This window comes from Hypanus sabinus, chromosome 19, assembly GCF_030144855.1.
Source record: "Hypanus sabinus isolate sHypSab1 chromosome 19, sHypSab1.hap1, whole genome shotgun sequence".
Lineage (NCBI taxonomy): Eukaryota > Metazoa > Chordata > Chondrichthyes > Myliobatiformes > Dasyatidae > Hypanus > Hypanus sabinus.
The window spans coordinates 52786024-52806958 of NC_082724.1; the positions used below are offsets into that span (position 1 = coordinate 52786024).

At 39.2% G+C, this 20935-nt stretch overlaps 1 protein-coding gene across 2 annotated transcripts; it reads left to right on the forward strand.

Moving 5' to 3' along the window:
* The first annotated feature begins 469 nt into the window (after nucleotides 1–469).
* tatdn2 (TatD DNase domain containing 2) lies at nucleotides 470–19473 on the forward strand. 2 transcript variants are annotated; one of them, XM_059944415.1, is made up of 7 exons: nucleotides 470–685; nucleotides 2491–2869; nucleotides 11563–12063; nucleotides 14016–14867; nucleotides 15155–15282; nucleotides 17658–17841; nucleotides 19020–19473. In XM_059944415.1, the coding sequence occupies exons 2-7, from the start codon at nucleotides 2528–2530 to the stop codon at nucleotides 19158–19160; spliced, it is 2148 nt and encodes a 715-aa protein (XP_059800398.1). In that variant the 5' UTR covers nucleotides 470–685; nucleotides 2491–2527; the 3' UTR covers nucleotides 19161–19473. The 2 variants fall into 2 exon arrangements, with proteins under 2 accessions (XP_059800398.1, XP_059800397.1); XM_059944414.1 differs by lacking the exon at nucleotides 470–685 and adding an exon at nucleotides 696–870.
* The last annotated feature ends 1462 nt before the right edge of the window (nucleotides 19474–20935 follow it).

The following is a 20935-nucleotide window of genomic DNA, read 5'->3' on the forward strand; positions in this document are numbered from 1 at the left end:
GGGTAGGAGAGAGAGGGTGTGTGCGGGGGAGGGGAGGACAGGTCGGGGTAGGAGAGGGTGCACGCGGGGGAGGGGAGGACAGGTCGGGGTAGGAGAGGGTGTGTGCGGGGGAGGGGAAGGGACAGGTCGGGGTAGGAGAGAGGGTGTGTGCGGGGGAGGGGAGGACAGGTCGGGGTAGGAGAGAGGGTGTGCGGGGGAGGGGAGGGGACAGGTCGGGGTAGGAGCGAGGGTGTGTGCGGGGGAGGGGAGGACAGGTCGGGGTAGGAGAGAGGGTGCGTGCGGGGGAGGGGAGGACAGGTCGGGGTAGGAAAGAGAAGGTGTGCGTGCTGGGGCTGGAGGAGAGAAGGTGCGCGAAACGTGTTGTCCCAATTAAGTGCGAGGGTGAGGAAAAGGTTGCTGTGGAAGATGAGAGGCGAATGACGAGCTCCAAAATGGGCTTTAGGGTGTCATGGCCTGCACTGCGTGGCTGGGGTGGGGTGGGGTGGGCAGAATTAATGGGGAGGAGAGAATTAACGTGAGGAGTGATGTATGGTGGGAGGTCCCCATGAGTGAGAGCAAGTCTGAGGAGGTGCTTTTGGGGTATGAGACTGATATTGAATTCAAGGAGCGGAAATCAGGAGCGGTGAGGTGATGCTGGCGGGGGCCTGGGGTATGATGATGTTCAAAGTGAAGATGGAGGTTTAAAGTAAGCATAAAGGGAAAATGAGAAAGACTGAGTAAGAGTGTAGGTTACTAGTTTTGTACAGGTGAACATTGAGGGTGTTCTGGGGGGAAAGATAGCAAGTATAAATAGCAGTTATGAGTTAAGATTGTCTAAGGTATTGGGGAAGTGAGGATGAGGAGAGACACCTTGGATAAGAACAACGATAGGTAATGTACAATTTAGGCTTAAGCAATGAGAATTCAAGTACACAGAGGAATGAGACAGGGATTCCTTTGCAAAATCTGAGACAGTAGTAATAGTGTATGTTTTGGAGGTCCTACATGCTAAAATGCTACGTAGCCAAGGACATATTGATGTTGGAGGGCATTCATTTGCCATTGTAGATAAAAACATATCACTGTTAATTTATGTCCTTCTCCAGAATTCCCAATTCACCTGGATCATCTTCCTGGTCTCTTCTTCAGACCTATTCTTACTAATCACTGACACAATATTGACCTCTTTGATTTTTCCACATCCCTTGCTCATTCTACCCTATCTCTTTCTGATCTTACAGCATTGCATTCACTCAGGACCAAGTAAGTACCATCTTCAAACTTACTGGCAGTATAACACTTTGAAATTATTTCTTTCTTGCAGGAGGCCAAGCATCATCTTTCAGATACTAGTTCATCTCCATGTAGACCATTACCCCATTAATCAATATCAGCCGTAATATTTCCTTAGATCTTCCCTTTATATCTTCCAGCACTATAATCTCATATCCTTGTATGGCTAGCTTGATGTCATAATCAAGATCCACGAGCAGGACTTTCGGAGAACACCATCTAGTCCTCCATCAAATTTATTTCTTCCTAATTTGATTCCATCCTTTTTCATCTGATACAAATATAGTATGTCTTGTACTGTCCGCCATTTGGCCTTTTTCAACTTCCTGAGCCAATTTGGTCCATCTTTACCATGGACATACAAACACTTTACACTTCAATTCCATTCTTAGATGGTCTTAATTCTCTCCACCAACACATGTTTTCACATACTTGGACTTGATCTTGCATTGATGAACTTCTTCAGGTCTACTTTCACCAGATCAAGGAAGTAGCTATGGGAACTCTCATAGGCCCACCTATATCTGTTCATTTGTGGAGTATTTGGAAAGATACAGCACAGAAACAGGACCATCAGCACACCAAATCCACATTGACCATCAAGCATCCACATTTGCACTAATGTATTTTACTCATTTCTTATGCCCATCACACAAATTCTAACACTCTTCAGTACATATGGACAACTCATCGTAGCCAGCCCACATCTTTGATACGGGAGGAACACAGGAAAAGCCCACAGAATTGCACAGGAAGAAAGTGCAAGCTCTACTGTCTCTCTATGGAGACAGCACCAGAAGTCAGGATCAAGTTATGACATGGCTGTTATGCCTCTCTGCGGCCCCCAGAACAGTCTTTGTTTCAGTACCCTTCTTTCTCACCTCTTTCAGATACATTTATTTTTCCACAGATGCTTCATGACCTATTGAATGTTTACTGCATTTTTGTTTTTCATTGCAGACTTACATCATCTGAAGTTTTTTAAAAAATCCTTATTGAATTTAGAGAAGTATATAGTGTCTATGATCAGGGGATCTATGTCATTAATTTTTGCAAACAGCTTCACTGTCCATATTATATCCATTGAAATAGACAATGAATATGGGTGTGATCGTGAATAATTGCCTGTGTGTTTGCTATCTTTGTATTGATGCTGAAGTCATTCATTTATATCAGAGTCTTTGAATGCTTGATAACCAAGATTTTATTTTATTGCAGTGAACTAGCTTTGAGGCCGAGTTGTCAGAAGCAAAAGATGTTCAGGGATGATACCATCACTGCCTCTCCGTTACAATACAGGAAATACACAATTCAGCTCCAACAGGACCAAACAGATGATAGTGGCGGCTTAGGATGTGATCACACAAGGAAGATCATTCAGAAAACTGGCAAAGGACAGCAGCCAGTTGATATCCATAATGAACAAATGAATGTCACATCAAATATAATTCCTTCTGAAAACTCTGATCATTCACGAGGCCACAGTTTCTATGATAAACAAGAAAGGTGTTATCCACTGAAAAAAACTTCATTTAGTGACAAAAGTTACCATCGACGAAGTTTTGTGTCAAGATCTGTGATGGTGGAGCCTGATAAGGTACTTTATGACAGTATCATCTTCTATTTTGTAGTTAAAGAGCTATGAACCCATATTGCATTAATCTGATGGTTGCAGTTATTTGGACTTAACATTATGTGCAAAAGGATTTGTTTCTTAAAAAAAAATCACCTATCAGGTAGGTGAAACAAAACCTATAATCCCTGTAAATGTACACAATTAAATTGATGAGTTCCTTTTTGTGATGTGAGATGGGATAGTTCATTGGTGCATGATGTACCGCCTGCAGCTGGTTCGCAGGGTCTTTTTGTCTACTCAGCCATTGCTGACTCCAGTGCGGGCAGCTGGATTGCAAGTCCTAACATTTAGTTCAGATCCCCTTCGTATGAAGGCAAATCATAGTTCTTCATAATTAAGGAAGTACTTTATGCCTCAATGGGGTTAAAGGTGGAAAACTCCCCAGGACGGAATGGGATTTATGCCAGTCTGTTATGGGACGCAAGGGAAGACTTCTGATTTAAGATTTTTAAATCTTATACAAATGAAAATACCATGCTATCCCTTCTCAAGAAAGACAACAGGATAAAGCATGATAATTATAGTTTCAATAGGTACATTTAATGTCAGAGAAATGTGTACAATATACTTACTGAAATCCTTCTTTGCAAACATCATGAAAACAGGAGTGCGCCAAAGAATGAAAGTCAGTTAAATGTTAGAACCCAAAGCCCCCCTCCCATGCATAAGCAGCAGCAAAGCAACAACTTCCCCTCCCCCACCAGCAAGAAAAGCATATGCGCCCTCCACCGAGCACTCAAGCCCTATTATCCTAACATAAGTGGTGCAGAAGATAGTGGAAATTTTTCTCGGAGAGAATAAATGATCACTTGAAAGGTAGGGCTAATCAAAGATGGCAAGCATGGCTCTAAGGTGATAACAAGGTTTATTGATGAAGGCAGTATCATATAAGTGATCAGTAAAGCATTTGACAAGTCCCTCATGTCAAGATGGCAATTGGATCCAAAATTGACTTGGCAGTAGGAGACATTTGAAGGTAGAGGATTATTTTATTCTGATGGAATGCATGTGACTAGTGTCACACAAGGTTCTGTTTTGGATCCTTTGCTGTTTGAATTATATCTGAATGAAATTGAAGTCAGAGACATCAGGAGATTTGCAGATGATACAAAATTGCTGGAGTTGTTGATAGAATGGATGTTTAGGTAGCTGAAAGATTGATGTACTGGTGAAACGGGCTGAAAAATGGCAGTTGAGGTTTTAATCCAAGTGTCAGGTGATGCGCTTTCAACTATTTCTGAGCCTGGGACAAACACCAGGAACGGTAAGGTATTGAGAAATGGAGGGGCATGAGTTTCAAGTCCATAGATCCTTGAAGGTGGAACACAGGTAGTTAAGTGATTAGGAAGGCTTATGGGATACTGGCTTTCATTTGTCAGGGCATTGAATACAGTAGGGAGGTTACGCTCCAGCCTTCTAAAACTTTGAACAGACCTAAACAGGAGCACTACATGGATTTCTGATCAGCATACAATGGGATAAATGTGATAGCAATAGAAAGGGTACAGAGGAGATTCAGCAGGATTGTGTGTGGGATGGAGCAGTTCTGATATGAAGAGACACTGGAGAAGATGGGTCATTTCTCTCAGGAGTGAGGAAACATGAGGGGTACATGTAGGGAAACTTTCCCCTTTTCAGAGGTGTATAAAACTAGACATCAGGTAAGTGAGCAGAGATTTGGAGGAGACCTGAGGGGGTGGAATCTCTCTTCACCTAGAAAGTAGTATGTACTTGGCTTGAGAGTGGCTGAAGCTGTGTCACTAAGACCATTGAAGAGGTGTTTAGGTGAACACTTGAATTGCCTAGGCATGGATGACTATGAACGAATGGTTGGAAGGTGGGATTAAAATGGATAATGCCACTGATCAGCGTGGATGGATTGGGCTAAATGGTCTGTTTCTATGCTCTATTAATCTGAGTTTACGATTAATACAGCCTATCTTAATCATTTAAAATGTTATAATTTAATGACCCTGTCTAACATGTAGTGAGTTTTGTGGATGGGTTCGGGCAGGGGTCGGCAACGTTTACCACTGAAAGAGCCAATATGGACCCATTTCCCACAGAAAAGAAAACACTGGGAGCCACAAAACCCGTTTGACATTTAAAATGAAATAACACTGCATACAACAGTTTTTTTTGCCTTTATGCTATGTATAAACAAACTATAATGTGTTGCATTTATGAAATTGATGAACTCCTGCAGAGAAAACGAAATTACATTTCTGTATGCAACAAAAACATTTTGAACTCCGAAAAAAAGACGTTGGGTTGAAGGTTACTCCATAGGTAGCCTACCTTGGATCGAAGAATTAAAAGAAAGCGCGCACTGGCGGGTGTCAGGCATTGGCAGTGGTGATGTATATTAATAGCGATAAAAAACACGTTGTAGCGGTGTAGCGCTACATGCAGCGCTAAAATAAAGACACTGCAGTCAAAGGTAACTTTATTCGAACTAAACAGCCTTGCTTTAAAGCCTCCCTCAACCCGTCCCTGTGGGCGCGGATGCTCCAAAAGACACGTACTCACAAACCCCCGTAGGCTATCTCCCTTAGCCGGAACGGTGGCTAATTGTGAGCCGGTTCGGATGTGCCAGGAAATGGGGTCTCCACAACGTTTTTAGATTGTACAAGATCACCATAATCTTCAAATTTCGAACTACATTTCAAAAACTAACAAACTACGGGGAGCCGCAGCACAGAGATCAAAGAGGCGCATGCGGCTCCGGAGCCGCGGGTTGCCGACCCTTGGGTTAGGGTTACCTCATTCCCTTATTTCATGGCTGTCTGTGCTTAGGTGATCAAAGTTCAAAGTAAATTTATTACACAGGACAACAAATTTTTTCAATTGCTTCCTCAAAATTTTTTGTTTATGGTAGACTGCTTGAAGATGAACACATTATTTCAGACTACTTGTATCACGTAGGAGTTTGGAGAAACAACAGATTAACTTTTATTGTATATAATATGTTTGATTGCATGATGGTGTTGATGCTTTGTAATAGTTCAACTAAGTTAAAAATATTTCGTTAATAATTTTCATTTGTATTGAGGCTTCTCACTTAAGTGTCCAACAATCATTCGCCAACATTGATGGATTCCAGTTGCCCTGGTATCTTTTCTCCATGACCACAATGTCCTGGTGAAACCTTTCACTATGCTCGTCACTAACAGCACCAAGATTTGCAGGGAAGAAGTCTAAATGGGGATGCAGAAAATTAATCTTTAGTGATGTGTTGCATTTCATGGTTTTATATGCTTGAAGCATGCTTTCAATCAGCTGCATGTAGTTTGGTGCTCTGTAGGTGCTGAGAAAAATTTCAACAGCTTCCTTGAATGCCTTCCACATGATTTTCTCTGGTCCCACTAGAAATTCGTCAAATTGCCTGTCATTGATGGCCTGTTTGATTTGTGGACCAACAAAAATGCTTTGCTTAATCTTGGCATCAGTTATTCTGGGAAGCTTATCAAAATCCTTCATAGAAATTTTTGTGCCCGGTGATAGCAAATTCCATCCTGAACACAATAATTATTACTATAACCTGTCCTACCATGCAGCAGCCTAAGCATGCCCAAGCATGCCTGGACAAAATAGGAAACTTTCTGGATTATATTGTAGGCAACATTTTAATTGACTTGAATTATGAATTGAAATAATAAACATGTTTATTAAAAAATGGTGTGGAATAGGGAAATTTCCTGGTGATTTTCATGATCAGTAGCCCAAATTTCATAAGATACACCTAAAGATATACAGGAAGCAAAATCTTTGTTGTCCAGTGAAGAAGTACATACAGTGGCATGCAAAAGTTTGGGTACCTCTGGTCAAAATTTCTGTTACTGTGAATAGCTAAGCGAGTAGAAGATGACCTGATTTCCAAAAGGCATAATGTTTTAAAGATGACACATTTCTTTAATATTTTAAGCAAGATTACTTTTTTATTTCTGTCATTTACAGTTTCAAAATAACAACAAATGAAAAGTTTGGGCACCCTGCATAGTCAGTACTTAGTAACACCCCCTTTGGCAAGTATCACAGCTTGTAAATGCTTTTTGTAGCCAGCTAAGTGTCTTTCCATTCTTGTTTGGGGGATTTTCACCCATTCTTTCTTGCAAAAGGCTTCTGGTTCTGTGAGATTCTTGGGCCTTCTTGCATGCACTGCTCTTTTGAGGTCTATCCACAGATTTTCAATTATGTTTAGGTCAGGGGACTGTGAGGGCTGTGGCAAAACCTTCAGCTTGCGCCTCTTGAGGTAGTCCATTGTGGATTTTGAGGTGTGTTTAGGATCATTATCCTGTTGTAGAAGCCATCCTTTTTGCATTGTCAGCTTTTTTACAGGTGGTGTGATGTTTGCTTCTAGAATTTGCTGGTATTTAATTGAATTCATTTTTCCCTCTACCAGTGAAATATTCCCCGTGCCACTGGCTGCAACACAAGCCCAAAGCATGATCGATCCACCCCTGTGGTTAACAGTCGGAGAGGTTTTTCCTGAAATTCGGCACCCTTTTTTTCTCCAAACATGCCTTTGCTTATTGTGGCCAAGAAGTTCTATTTTAACTTCATCAGTCCACAGGACTTGTTTCCAAAGTGCATCAGGCTTGTTTGATGTTCCTTTGCAAACTTCTGGTGCTGAATTTTGTGGTGAGGACGCAGGAAAGGATTTGGAGAAAAGAACCCCTCTCCAACTGTTAAGCACAGAGCTGGATTGATCATGCTTTGGGCTTGTGTTGCAGCCAGTGGCATGGGGAACATTTCGCTGGCCACACCAGGAGCTCCAAACACAGTAAATGACCCCCAACAGATTCACAGGTGAATTGTTACCTCACCTGGAAGGATTGTTTAGGGCCCTAGATGGTAGGGAGGAGGTTTAAGGGCAGGTGTAGCACTTGTTCCGCTTGCAAGGATAAGTGCCAGGAAGCAGATCAGTGTGAAGAGATGAATGGACAAGGGAGTCACGTAGGGAGTGATCACTGAGGAAAGCAGAAAGTGGGGAGCAGCGAAAGATGTGCTTGGTGGTGGGATCCTGTTGGAGGTGGCAGAAGTTTCGGAGAATTATGTGTTGGACGCGGAGGCTGGTGGGGTGGTAGGTGAGGGCAAGAGGAATGCTGTCCCTGGTAGGCTGGTCGGTGGGTCTGGTAAGAGCAGATGTGTGTGATAAGCTGGGAGGTTGATTGGTGAAAGACATAGAAGGCCATGGAAGAAAGAAGAAGGGGGAAGGAACACCAGAAGGAAACCACACGTGCCTGCTACTGCTCTTGATTTTTTTAATGTTATATTCTAAATTTACTGGTTTAAATGCAGGATGTGTAGCATATTTGACAAGACCAATCTTGGGTGTGGAATTTAGATTTAGTTGTTATCAGATGCATCAAATAAGCAGACAATTAAATTTTGTCAATTGTCTGCACTTGTAAAGACTAAACCTGACTGTGCAAATTGTGCTGTCAAGTAAAAAACAAGTCATAATTTCATGCATTTTAAACAACAAAACTGTTATTGACTTGTTGATTCATAGCAATCTAAACAGAAACTAGGCTGGCATTTGTAAGCAAATGCATAGGTAAGAATCTCAGTATGGCTAACTTGTTTCACATCTGTGATTGTCTGAAGTGATTTGTTGTTTCTGCTATAAATGCAGTTACACTGGGGCGGGGGGAAGTGTGGGAATAGATTTGGCTGCAAAATTTATCTAAGATTGTTTGATTCCTGCTAGAAAACTGTCAGTGACCAGTACTGTAATGCAAATAAAAAATACTTTTGTGTGAATTCAATCTAGAAAGGCTGTACTTTTCTCCAAACAGTATAATCTAGCCCTCTATTTTAAGAAAAGGTGTGCACCACTGGAACAATTCTTTTCGCAATCTGGTGATTTTAGCTGCATAACTTGTGTAATTTATTGCTAATGGAAATTGTTCAGAAATGTGATGTCCATGTCTGAGTCCCTTATGACTAGGAAAAATAAATTATATGCAAGGTAAAAATACATGATTTTTCTGTCATATGTTACATTTCCAGCAGTCATGCAGTTCCAAACCTGTGTTTAGAAATGTGCATGTCCTTCCCTGGGTGGCACTGTATCTCCACCTAGTGCCTGGTTTTTCATTTGTGCAATTTCTCAAACTGCCTTCATAACTTTGTGCATGGCAGACTTTAAATAATTTAATCATACAATTAGTTGTATGTCATTGATAATCATTTGCATTCTAGGAAAGCGAGTTGGCCAATTTAAGCTACAACCCAAGATCAACTTGACAGAGCTTTCTTCCTGCTCTGAAGCTCTTGTTCAAGATTTGGTTAACTGTAATGCTATTATCTCAATTACCATTTCGAAAGTACATTTCTAAACACCAAATCAGCATCAGGGGTTGTTTTTTAATAGTCCTGACATGAGTTACTTATGAAACAAATTATCTTCCCATGTTTAACATTAATTTCACTGACTGATGGAACTAGCACCTGTCCATTAAGTTATGAAGAACAGGAAAATTCTGATCTTCATGTGCATTGCTGCCTCTTTGTAGATCAGCACTCCAACCTATACTGTCTTTTACACTTGTACATTGATCATGTATTAACCAGCAAGAGAAACTCCTTACCACAAACATTTAAAGAACTCAATTGCCTGCAAGTTGATTGCTGAATGATTTACAGTTTACTGCATTCTATCATCTTTCCAGTTGTAAAGTCAATGGAAATGATATAGCAATGTTTGCACAACTATTTAGTGAGTTCACAATTTGTGCAAACCAGTCACATGTTTTTAGTAGGCATTCCCCTTAGCTTACAGCATTACTATGAGAATGAGCAAAGCCTATGGAAAGCAAACTAAACTGTTGAAAGAAATTAGGAGTAGAAGGGCTATTAAGTATAAAGCCATTATTGCCTAGGATTATCTTGGATTAGTGGTTCCTAAACTTTTGGGCTACCACCCCCTTGGCTTCCTGGCCACTGCCCTAGTGCCCCCTTTCCCTTTCTGGCCATTACATAAAAACTATAAAGAATTTTGATTTACAATGCATAGTAAAAGAAAATAGGAAACTGCAAATTGAAAGCAGTAACAAATAATTGCAAAAATTTTTCAGATCCATTCAAAGCTACAAATAAAGTTATTTCATTAATTAATTGAAAAAACAATAGTTTTCATCAGCAATTTTAGAGTGTACATTAGTAGTCCAACCCTTTCAATGAAATGCACAGGCTTGGTGCAGTGATATCTGCTTCTGAACATCAGGGTGAATGTCACTCAGAATGCGTCTCAGATCTCCACATTCAGTAATTTGCAGTTTTATTGCTTTGAAAGAAGTTGGGTGACTGCACCAAAACTGCGCTCCACTTAATATATGTTGGAAAAGTAATAAAGAACGCTTGACCTTTTTCCACAGTGCAGATAGTGTTCAGCGATATCTTTCTGCAACCAAAAGTCTTGATATGATTTTTTTTAAATTTCAGCTTTAGCTCAAAATCATTTTGTTGCGAGATCAGTTCTTCCTCCATCCTTGTTAATTCTTCATTACAAGTGTTCAAGAACAGATTTATTATCTAATCCAGAAGTTGGATTGAGCGAAGGCCCTAACATCTCTTTGATATGCCTTTATTTAGCTTACCCAGGTGGGCACAATATTCTTAAAGATCATCATCTGGTATTCTCTTCTTTCTCTTCCAACTCAGAATTGCTCAGAAATTGGAAAAGATTGTGATGGCAATAATTTATATAAGGTTAACTTGGACAGAAAGGTGGAGATGACCAATTTGACTTTGATTAAATTCACATTATTTCCTTGCAATTGAAGATTGATATAATTAAACTTTGCCAATAATTCTGACAAATAAGCAATGTCATGCCTAATACTATTGAGTTGATTATTGAATGAAGCGCTTGAGTCTTCAAAGCATTTTATTACCGTCTCAAAAAGAGTCTCAGGCAATTTCCTTTTGAGAACCATCTGAATTGTGTGTGCAAAAAGCAAACAATTAAAATGTTCATCATTCTAAATATAAAGCTCTCAAAATTGTTGAGAGTATGGGACTTGATTTTATTTAACTCTGTGATAAAAGTATTTAATGATTTGTGCAGCCGATCACTTGGGTTGTTTACAGCATAGTGAATGGCAAATATGTTCAGTACAGCTTTTTTAAGAAAGTAATAACCCCATAGTTGATTCCATCATTGGTGCCCCATCTGTTGGACAAACAAGAATGTGATGAGCAATGAAATGTTATATGAAGCACACAAATCATCACCATTTTGTTGTGAAGTGCTGGTAACCATTTCTGAAAGTTTTCACCAAGTCTCTGGGGGGGTGGGGGAAAGAAGCCAAATTCGTGTTTGCTTTATCAGAGTGTATTCCCAAATATGCAAGGAGCCTGGACAGTTTCATTGCCCCATTTGAAAAACACTTTTTCATACATCAGACACAAAAAGATTAGTTAGCATGAGAAATTGAAAGTTTTAGGATTATAAAAGAATAGCATAAAAGGTGCTGACAACTCTAACTATGATTAACAAAGGTTGCACTATATATATTAAAGTACCTGAAGGATGTTCTGTTTGGTTGAATGCATACAAGCAAAATCCCTATTTTTAAAAAAAACCTGTTACTTGCTCTTTGTTATTTGCATTGTTATTAATGTTACTTTTTAATGCTAAATTTCAGAATGTGAAAGCAGAGGAATGTCGATCAGCATTAAGTAGATCCACAAAACAAAGCTCTCAATCTACATTTCAGACCAGAGATGACAACAGCGTCATTCAGCCAAAGGCTCGGAAGGCAGTGCCACCACAGGGTACTAGGGTTCTCTACCTTAAAGCAATATCAGAAGCAATTGGTAGAGATTTCCAGAAAGCACATCAGCATTGCCGTACCAAAAACAGTGATCGTTCGGAGGAGATATTGGCTGGATCGGCTAAACATCTAAAGAAAGAATGCAAGAAAACTGAAGAAAACAGCTATCGGGAAGCATCTCATGTGGTTTGTTCTCAATATAGCAATCAACAACAAGAAAATGATTCTGAAAATAATTTTGTGGAGCAAAAATGGAATGTTGGATTAAAGGCCAGTGAAAGACGGGTATCTATAGATGTAACTGTGAATGCTAAGACACATATGAAACAAAGAAGCAGTGATTGTCCACAAAGTGAGAGCGTTGGCTACAAGGTATTCATATCTAGACTTTGTTTTATCTCAATGTTATATAGTGATAGAGGTATACTTTTCAGAGCTAATTGGAACAATTGTTTTGCATATGTTATTTTTGAATCTAAGAATCTGAGATTTCAGGAAAATGTTCATAAGTATTACAAAAGACTCTTGCTATCTGGTATGTATCATCTAGTTTCAACCTGCAACCATTTTTATGAAAGTAAGCACCAACAATACATTTAATTCCAAATGTTTAGCTAAAGAACTGCAAGAGGTTATGAAGTAATGAATGATAAAATGGTAAAGTTCTTACTTACTTGGACCCTTAGCGGAGCAAAGGACATTGATGACCTCCTATTTCCATTGTCCTCTGAAGCCAATGGTATGGTTGGAGATCATCACTGTTTCCATAATCCATTGTTACAGGGAATTGGCCTATACAACATCACCAGAGCCTTGTTGGCCAACCCTACACATTTCCAACTTCACAGGGTTGGACCTTGAGGGGTGATAAAATGGGTAAAAAATAATTACAAATTGAGCCTAATACCAGTAGCTGGGAGATAGTATGGGGAATTATAGATATTTACAGTCAGGAGGTCATTTGGCCCATCATCTTTAGGCTGGCCAGAAAATTATTCAGACTGATCCTCATTCCTAGGTGTATGTCCAGGTACTTTTAAATGTAATTAGAAATTACATTTTTACCTTTTCCAGTCTTTCAGGGTGTCCATTTGTTTTTGGATATACTTATTTGACATTTCCTTGAATTCCCCACTTCGTTGCAACTGATCTTATCCAGTTTTGGCTTATCTCCCCTTTTTTTTAGTAATCATAATTAAAAACATCTAAGTGCTGTGGATGAGAAGGGAGCTGTTGTGTGAGCTGGGGTTCAAATGATTTTAAAAGCAGTGTGCCAAGTGGAAAAAGACAAAAGCCTTCGACATTTTAATGAAATACCAATTTTATGACAAAGTATAAATTATAAGAATTGTGAGTTATAAATCTATACAAATCTTCTGACTTCATTTGCAAATAAAGAATATTGAAGGAATACTAAGGATGCAGAAAATATTAAATAGAAGTCTACCTAAGTGAGGAAATATAAAAGAAAAAATCCTCCACTAGTAGGAGATTTCAACACTGTCTGATGGGTATTTAAAAATAATATGGGACATGGTAAATAAGGGGCTAAGTCTAGAGCAAAAAAAGATAGGATGCAAGATTTAGAAAAGTAAGAGTGAGAAACTGACCTGACAGAAAGGTTGGTGGAATATGCTACTAGGGTTTCAGTGACTGAAGCAGACTGTCTTGTATTACACTGAATAGGTGTTTGAATGAAAATATAAGTTTAGAACAGGGCAAGCGCATGGGATTGGAATCTTGTGGTGTATGGATACACACAGACAAGTTGAGTGAAAGATATTTATTTTACTTGCTTATAACTAACTTTTCAGAATGTTTTCCATGGTGTGTATTCTGTTAATTAATGTTTTGTTAAAAGTCAATGAAAAACCATTTGATGGGAGTTCTTATTTTCAGGTTAAGGGGGTAAAATTCAATTTTGCCTGAAGCCAGCTACTTCTGTCCACTGATCCTTCAACATTTTAATTTATTTTAATTTATCCTATTTAACTCTTTTACAAAAATATTTATATTTTGTGAACGTTGCCTGTGAATGAGTAGAAGGTATATTTTCTTTGTTTTCATTGAGCCGGTTGTTCAAAGACATTTTCTCTATTTTCCAATTACTAGTCAGCAGATAGTTGCAGAGATATTAAAGCAAATCTTATTATGACTTAATCTTTTGTTTTCAGTGGTTAATTTTTTGAAGCCCAAAAAGTATAGTGTATATTCACCTCTTGAAATACAAATGTATTGCCTTAGCTGTTTGCATATTTCTATTTTGTTTTGAACTTGATTTTGTCAAAATTATGACATCTCTTCTTTTTTTTAAAAAAAAATAGACACTGAACTTTGATGATGATGCATCTGCTGGAAGTGACTGGTCTGATGTTGAAGATACTGCTGTAATAGCTACTTTTTCACAAGAAGATTCCAGTCCAGTGATTAACTTGAAAAGTTCCAAATCTGGTACACCATCGAATGCCGAAAATATCATACAACCATCTTTCATGTATTCTACACCTTCCTATCCAGGTTCAAAACATTGTTCAAGTCCTGAAACACCTCAGCGACCTTCATTAACCAACAGATTTAATGATGTCTGCTGTTATCTTAACCTTAGTGACGATGAAACAGAATCTTCCTCAAGACATTCAAAAAAATGTTCACAAGGCTCATCATCTGCTACTTGCAATAATTTGTCTTTTGAGTCATTAAGTTACTCACATCAGTTTGATCATAGCAATAGCATGGATTTTAGTAAAGGTTCTTTCAACTCTTCATTTGAAGATTCAGAATGTTTGGACCATAACTGGGGACTGAATTACCAGAGGAAAGGCTTTGTGGATACACATTGTCATTTGGACTTTTTATACTCTAAATTATCTTTTAAGGGGACTTTTGCAAAGTTTATGAAAGTTTATGACAGCACGTTTCCAGCTGAGTTTCATGGCTGTATCACCGATTTCTGTGACCCTCGCCATCTAGTTCTTGGAAAGTTATGGGAAAGTTTACTGGAAGACCCTGTTGTCTGGGGTGCTTTTGGCTGTCATCCACATTTTGCCCGTTACTACACAAATGTACAAGAAGGCACAATTATCCAAGCACTGAGACACCCAAAAGCTGTTGCTTTTGGAGAGATGGGTTTGGACTATTCATACAAGTGTACAACAGACATCCCTAAACAAAAACAGGTAAGTGGAAAAACAAGTGGGACAACTTGTTCATCAACAAGTGAATTTGTCTGCTGACTTATAAGATTTGCTAAAATCTGTCCTTCAAAAGCCATTAAATATTCGGTTTTCTTGAAATTCACACCATTAATCCATGAATTTAAAAAATTAAATGTCACAATTAGAATCAGGTTATAAATAAATCAATAAAATACAGGTACTCACACAAAGGTGGAGTGGTAAGCGGGAAGGGGTAAATGAATACGAGAAAAATTATTTATAAATAATTAGGTTTTTGTTTATGCCAGGTCTTTGAGAGGCAGCTGAAACTGGCGGTGGCATTAAAAAAGCCACTCGTTATCCACTGCAGGGACGCTGATCAGGATCTTTTTGAGATAATGAAAATCAACGTGCCAAAGGACTACAAAATTCATAGGTAAAAGGTCATTATATTTGTGTTTTAGTTTTATTTAGTGTTTTTATCAACCAATGATTCAGCTATGTTTCCCTGATGGTAAAATGGTCTTGAGGCTTCATATTTTATAGGGTACATAATATAAGGAATTTGTAGGTAATTTGTATTTCTTTTGTTTGGCTGTCGGAAATTTGTCTTAAAGAACACTTCCAGAATTAAAAACATTCTGGAGATTTGTGCAAGACCTATTCCTCATAGTGCAGGATTGGAAACAAGAAGAAGTGGTCAGGTGGATTATTTTATTGTTAATATATATACATGCTCATTGGCTCCATTGGGTATATTACTGTGTATCAGGTGTAAATTGCTCTATTATTATCACACATGCCCAGATACAGTGAAAACCTTATTACTACTCATACAGATCAATTCAGCACATCAGTGCATTGAGGTAACACAAGGTAAAACAATAACAGAATGCAGAATAAACTGTTACATAAAGGATCTAGTGCTTTCCCTGTGTATATGATGCATAAGCTCTTTGCCTTCCAGCCCGTTACATGTCAATTTTAACCAATATTTCAATGACAAGCTCCACCTTTTTCATCAGGTATGATAGCGTAGATTCACGAGGTTAATTCCTGGGATGTCTGGACTGTCTTATGCAGAAAGGTTAGAGAGATTGGGCTTCTACACGCTGGAATTAAGGAGATTGAGAGGGGATCTGATTGAAACATATAAGATTATTAAGGGATTGGACAAGATAGAGGCAGGAAATATGTTCCAGATGCTGGGAGAGTCCAGTACCAGAGGGCATGGTTTGAGAATAAGGGGTAGGTCATTTAGGACAGAGTTAAGGAAAAACTACTTCTCCCAGAGAGTTGTGGGGTCTGCAATGCACTGCCTCGGAAGGTAGTGGAGGCCATTTCTCTGGATGCTTTCAAGAAGGAGCTAGATAGGTATCTTATGGATAGGGGAATCAAGGGATATGGGGACAAGGCAGGAACCGGGTGTTGATAGTAGATGATCAGCCATGATCTCAAAATGGCAGTGCAGGCTCGAAGGGCCGAATGGTCTACTTCTGCACCTATTGTCTATATCCTTTCTGCAGTTTCCAAATTTATCCAAACAGGGAATAAGAACCTTTGCAAATGATGGTGTTCTACCAATTATTTCTGCCATTCTAGGTAGTAGAGTGGTGGATTTAGGAGAAGATACAAAGAGCTATAGTTAGTTGCTGAATTGCATCCTCGAGGTGGTTTGTACTTAAGCCACAATGCTTTGGTGTGGAGGACAACAGTGGTCAATGTGGCAGCTGTTCTATCCAAAATGCTGTTTTGTTCTTGGACATTATTGTGGCCGAACTCGTAAATAGTAAGCATTCCATCATGCTCTTATTATAAGACATTGGGAGTCAACAGAGTCTCATCCCAAAATAGTGTCGTGCTATTGATGTGTCCAGGTCCTTTTAAGTTTCTGAGCAATGACTATCTATACCATTGAATGTCCAGGACAGGTGGACAATAGAGATTTTGTTACATTTGATAATTAACTTTCAGTCCATGCAACATGCAGATACAGCTGCTTTATTAGCATAGTTGTGAATGGAACTGAACTTGCAATCAACAGCAAACATTCCCACTCTTAGCCTTTATGATGTCGAGAAGGTGATTGATGGAATATTTGATTATAATAGAGCTTATTATACTGTGGTAAGGAACTCTTCTAGCAAGGTCCTGAAGTTGAATGACCTCCCAATAGTTTGTACTAGGTATGACTAGCCAATGGAGAATTTTCCCAACAACTTCACTGACACTACAATATGCTCTGTTGATACAAGAACAATTCCTATCTCTTTAAATTTGATGAAATTTGCCAATGTCTGGACCAAGAGAAATAATGAGTATAAAGAGCAGAGGGAGGTGGAAACACCCTCCTGCACTTACCCCTGACTGAGAGAAGCACCTCCAGAGCAAAAAGAGAGTAAGTTCGGTGGAAAATTTCGTCATGACATGTTCAGGCAAACAGAACCACTTCAGAATATGATATGTTCCATAGGTTTAGAACAATCTAACTACCATTTCTCAGATGTGGTCTGTCCAAAATCAGAAATAGTCCATATTTTCAAGATTGATAAACTGTTGCAGTAAGTTGACTGCACAACAAGGATACGAGAACAACCACACTCCTGATCCTAGAGGTGCACAGATGTCACAGTGAAGTGAATTTTTAACTAGTAACATGGTGTTGAGTTTTACTAAGGGCAATATATTTTTTTCTCCAGCATATATGTTCCCAGGCAAAAGATGAATTTTAAAAAATACTTAAGGAAACTTCATCCCTGTGAGAAACAATAATTTTGTTGCATTTGCTTGTGTTTTAATTTGGTTCTGCAGGCATTGCTTCACAGGCTCTTACGAGGTGATTGAACCATTTCTACATGAATTTCCAAATTTATCCGTTGGATTCACAGCCTTAATCACCTACCCATCTGCTGGTGTGACCAAGGAAGCAGTCAGAAAAATCCCAATGGAACGGATTGTTGTAGAGACTGATGCACCATACTTTTTACCTAGAGGGGTCAGTTGTACAATTTTCATATTTCCTATGTTGTAATAGCTCCAAAGATAAAAGCAGAAGTTGTAAGCTTACTGAAATGTGCATTTCATACATAGTACGCACACACACATACAATCTTGATGTCTATTTGAAAATCTGGACAGAATTTAAAATGGTTAAAATACTGAAAGTCTATGGAGGATCAGAGTTGTAGCGCCCAACTACCATGTTGCATGGCTGCAATGTGACATCCCAATTCTTCTGTTCACTGCTGTAGTCTGTCCGTGTATAAAGCCATTTTCAGAGAGCTATGAATTTGCACTCCAAGTTCCTCCGTACATCAGCACTTCTGAGTTTCCCATCATTTACTATGTCTTACTGGTATGTGACATCCCAAAATGTATTACCTTATTTTTCTGGATTAAATTCCTTTTGCCACTGCTCCACCCTGCATTCCAGATGATGTACTGCATATCCCTCAGTATTTCTAGACCTCAATCCTTCTGCCAGTGTAAAGTTTCTAATATTGCTATGCTCATGATTGTAACTATCTGTACTTTGCAACTTCCTCTGTCCGCAAATTCTGAAGCCTATTTATGTAACTAAAGTCCCTCTCTGCACTCTAAGGGCTTCCTGTCTTTTTCTGAAATGAAGCACATAGAATTGGAAATAATCACTTCAGATGCAGGTGAACCAGTGTTGATTTATATTGCCCCTTTGTTCTTCTAACTGGAACATGACCCTTTGCATCTCCCTCCATTAAATTTTACCCACCACCCATCTGCCCACTCTACAATCTGCCTTGTATCTAAGCTTTTGAATCCTATTATCTCCATTTAATGTTCACTACATCTCTAGGTTATTTAAAATTGTCCACTTCATTAATCTATATTAAAATCAGAGGTCCCCCTAGCAAACCTCAGAATACCCACTTTAAACTCCAGACAAAGAAACGCCCTTTTACTACTGCTCTGCTTGATGGTACTTAGATAATTTTTCATCAAAGTGGCAGTAATGTAGATGAGAGCCAGGTACTTTTTCACAATGCTGGAAAGCAGATAAGATTTTACTATAAATGCAACAAAACTAAAATTCCTTTGTACATGCTCTTACTACTACTTAACATTAAAAATTACTTTGCAGGGTACTGGAAGTAAATATTTGAACCTAAACATAATGTATGTTTGCTTTGCTTTCAGGTTTCTAAAGGAATTTGTACCTATTCCCACCCAGGACTTGGCTTGTATACTGTAAAGGAAATTGCTAGGCTGAAAGCGATGAAACTGTCCTCAGTTCTTTATGCATTGAGAAGAAATACCCATGGATTATATGGAATATAAACGACTGACAAAATCTCTTGGAAAATATAATACCAGTTACTTGCATTTTGAAAATATGAGTGCAAGAGAAAATTTGCATGGAAATAATGGCAGTTCAGTCTGTTATTTTTCCAACAGTGCCTTCTAAGGTTACATAATTTATTTGTTTTATTTTTAATTGAGTACTGCATATTTGTAGTCAACTTTGATTACTAGATGCTGCTGATGTTTCAACTACAGAGAACTTGAAAGACAAGCAGACACTTAAATATCTGATTATAAAATTAGCTTTGCTGATTTACAACTCAAACAAGACGTCTTTATGTGTCACGAACCAATGGCTTGTGTTCTCTTTCTGGCCACCGGTTTTCTCTTGAATTATTGCTTTCTGGGGTGGAGGGGGCAACTTATCAAGTATCAGCCTTCTTTCAAATCTGATATAAAGAATTGACAAAACAACTGAGATTCAAGATTGTCATTCTTCAGTACACAAGTGTAAAGGAGAACAGAATGATTGTTATTGCAGATCCAATGCATTACAAAAGTGTGACATTCTTGACAGGGAATGATAAAGTAGTGGTGGCAGGGGGGTGTTATGGGTGGGTTAATGGGTTACCAACAGATTAAATTACAGAGACACTTTGTGTTGCTTGAGTTCCATCCTTGCTGTTCTAAGTACTGAAAGTAGGCAAGGACATTTTTTTCTTGTGCGTTGTGGAAGGGGTTAATCAGCCCAACAGCTTTGGGGAAGTAATTGTTTTTAGAACATAGAACAGTACAGCACATTACAGGCCCTTCAGCCCACAATGTTGTGCTGACCCTCAAACCCTGCCTCTCATATAACCCCCCCACCTTAAATTCCTCCATATACTTGTCTAGTAGACTCTTAAACTTCACTAGTGTGTCTGCCTTCACCACTGTCTCAGGCAGTGCATTCCACGCACCAACCACTCTTGAGTGAAAAACCTTCCTCTAATATCCCCCTTGAACTTCCCTCCCCTTACCTTAAAGCCATGTCCTCTTGTATTGAGCAGTGGTGCCCTGGGGAAGAGGTGCTGGCTGTACACTCTATATTTGCCTTAATATCTTGTACACCTCTATCATGTCTCCTCTCATCCTCCTTCTCTCCAAACAGTAAAGCCCTAGCTCCCTTAATCTCTGATCATAATCCATACTCTCTAAACCAGGCAGCATCCTGGTAAATCTCCTCTATACCCTTTCCAATGCTTCCACATCCTTCCTATAGTGAGGCGACCAGAACTGGACACAGTGTGTGGCCTAACTAGAGTTTTACAGAGCTGCATCATTACATCGTGACTCTTAAACTCTATCCCTCGGCTTAGGAAAGCTAACACCCCATAAGCTTTCTTTTAACTACCCTATCTACCTGTGAGGCAACTTTCAGGGATCTCTGGACATGTACCCCCAGATCCCTCTGCTCCTCCACACTACCAAGAGTCCTGCCATTTACTTTGTACTCTGCCATGGACTTTGTCCTTCCAAAGTGTACCACCTCACACTTCTCCGGGTTGAATTCCATCTGCCACTGCTCAGCCAATGTCTGCATCCTATCAATGTCTCTCTGCAATCTTTGACAATCCTCTACACTATCTACAACACCACCAACCTGTGTGTCATCTGCAAACTTGCCAACCCACCCTTCTACCCCCACATCCAGGTGGTTAATAAAAAATTTGAGTCTGGTGGTCCCACTGTAGTCTCATCCCTGCCCGCTGGGAATGGGATAAACAGTTCATGAGCATGGTGGGTGAGATCCTTTGTTATATTACTGGCTT

What these genes read in the sequence shown, in the direction of transcription:
- tatdn2 (XM_059944414.1), top strand. Translation starts at nt 836, where the DNA reads ATGAGGAGAGACACCTTGGATAAGAACAACGATAG. An exon ending in ACATCCCTAAACAAAAACAG is followed by an intron (nt 14,868 to 15,154) that starts GTAAGTGGAAAA and finishes TGTTTATGCCAG; the next exon opens with GTCTTTGAGAGGCAGCTGAA. An exon ending in CATACTTTTTACCTAGAGGG is followed by an intron (nt 17,842 to 19,019) that starts GTCAGTTGTACA and finishes CTTTGCTTTCAG; the next exon opens with GTTTCTAAAGGAATTTGTAC.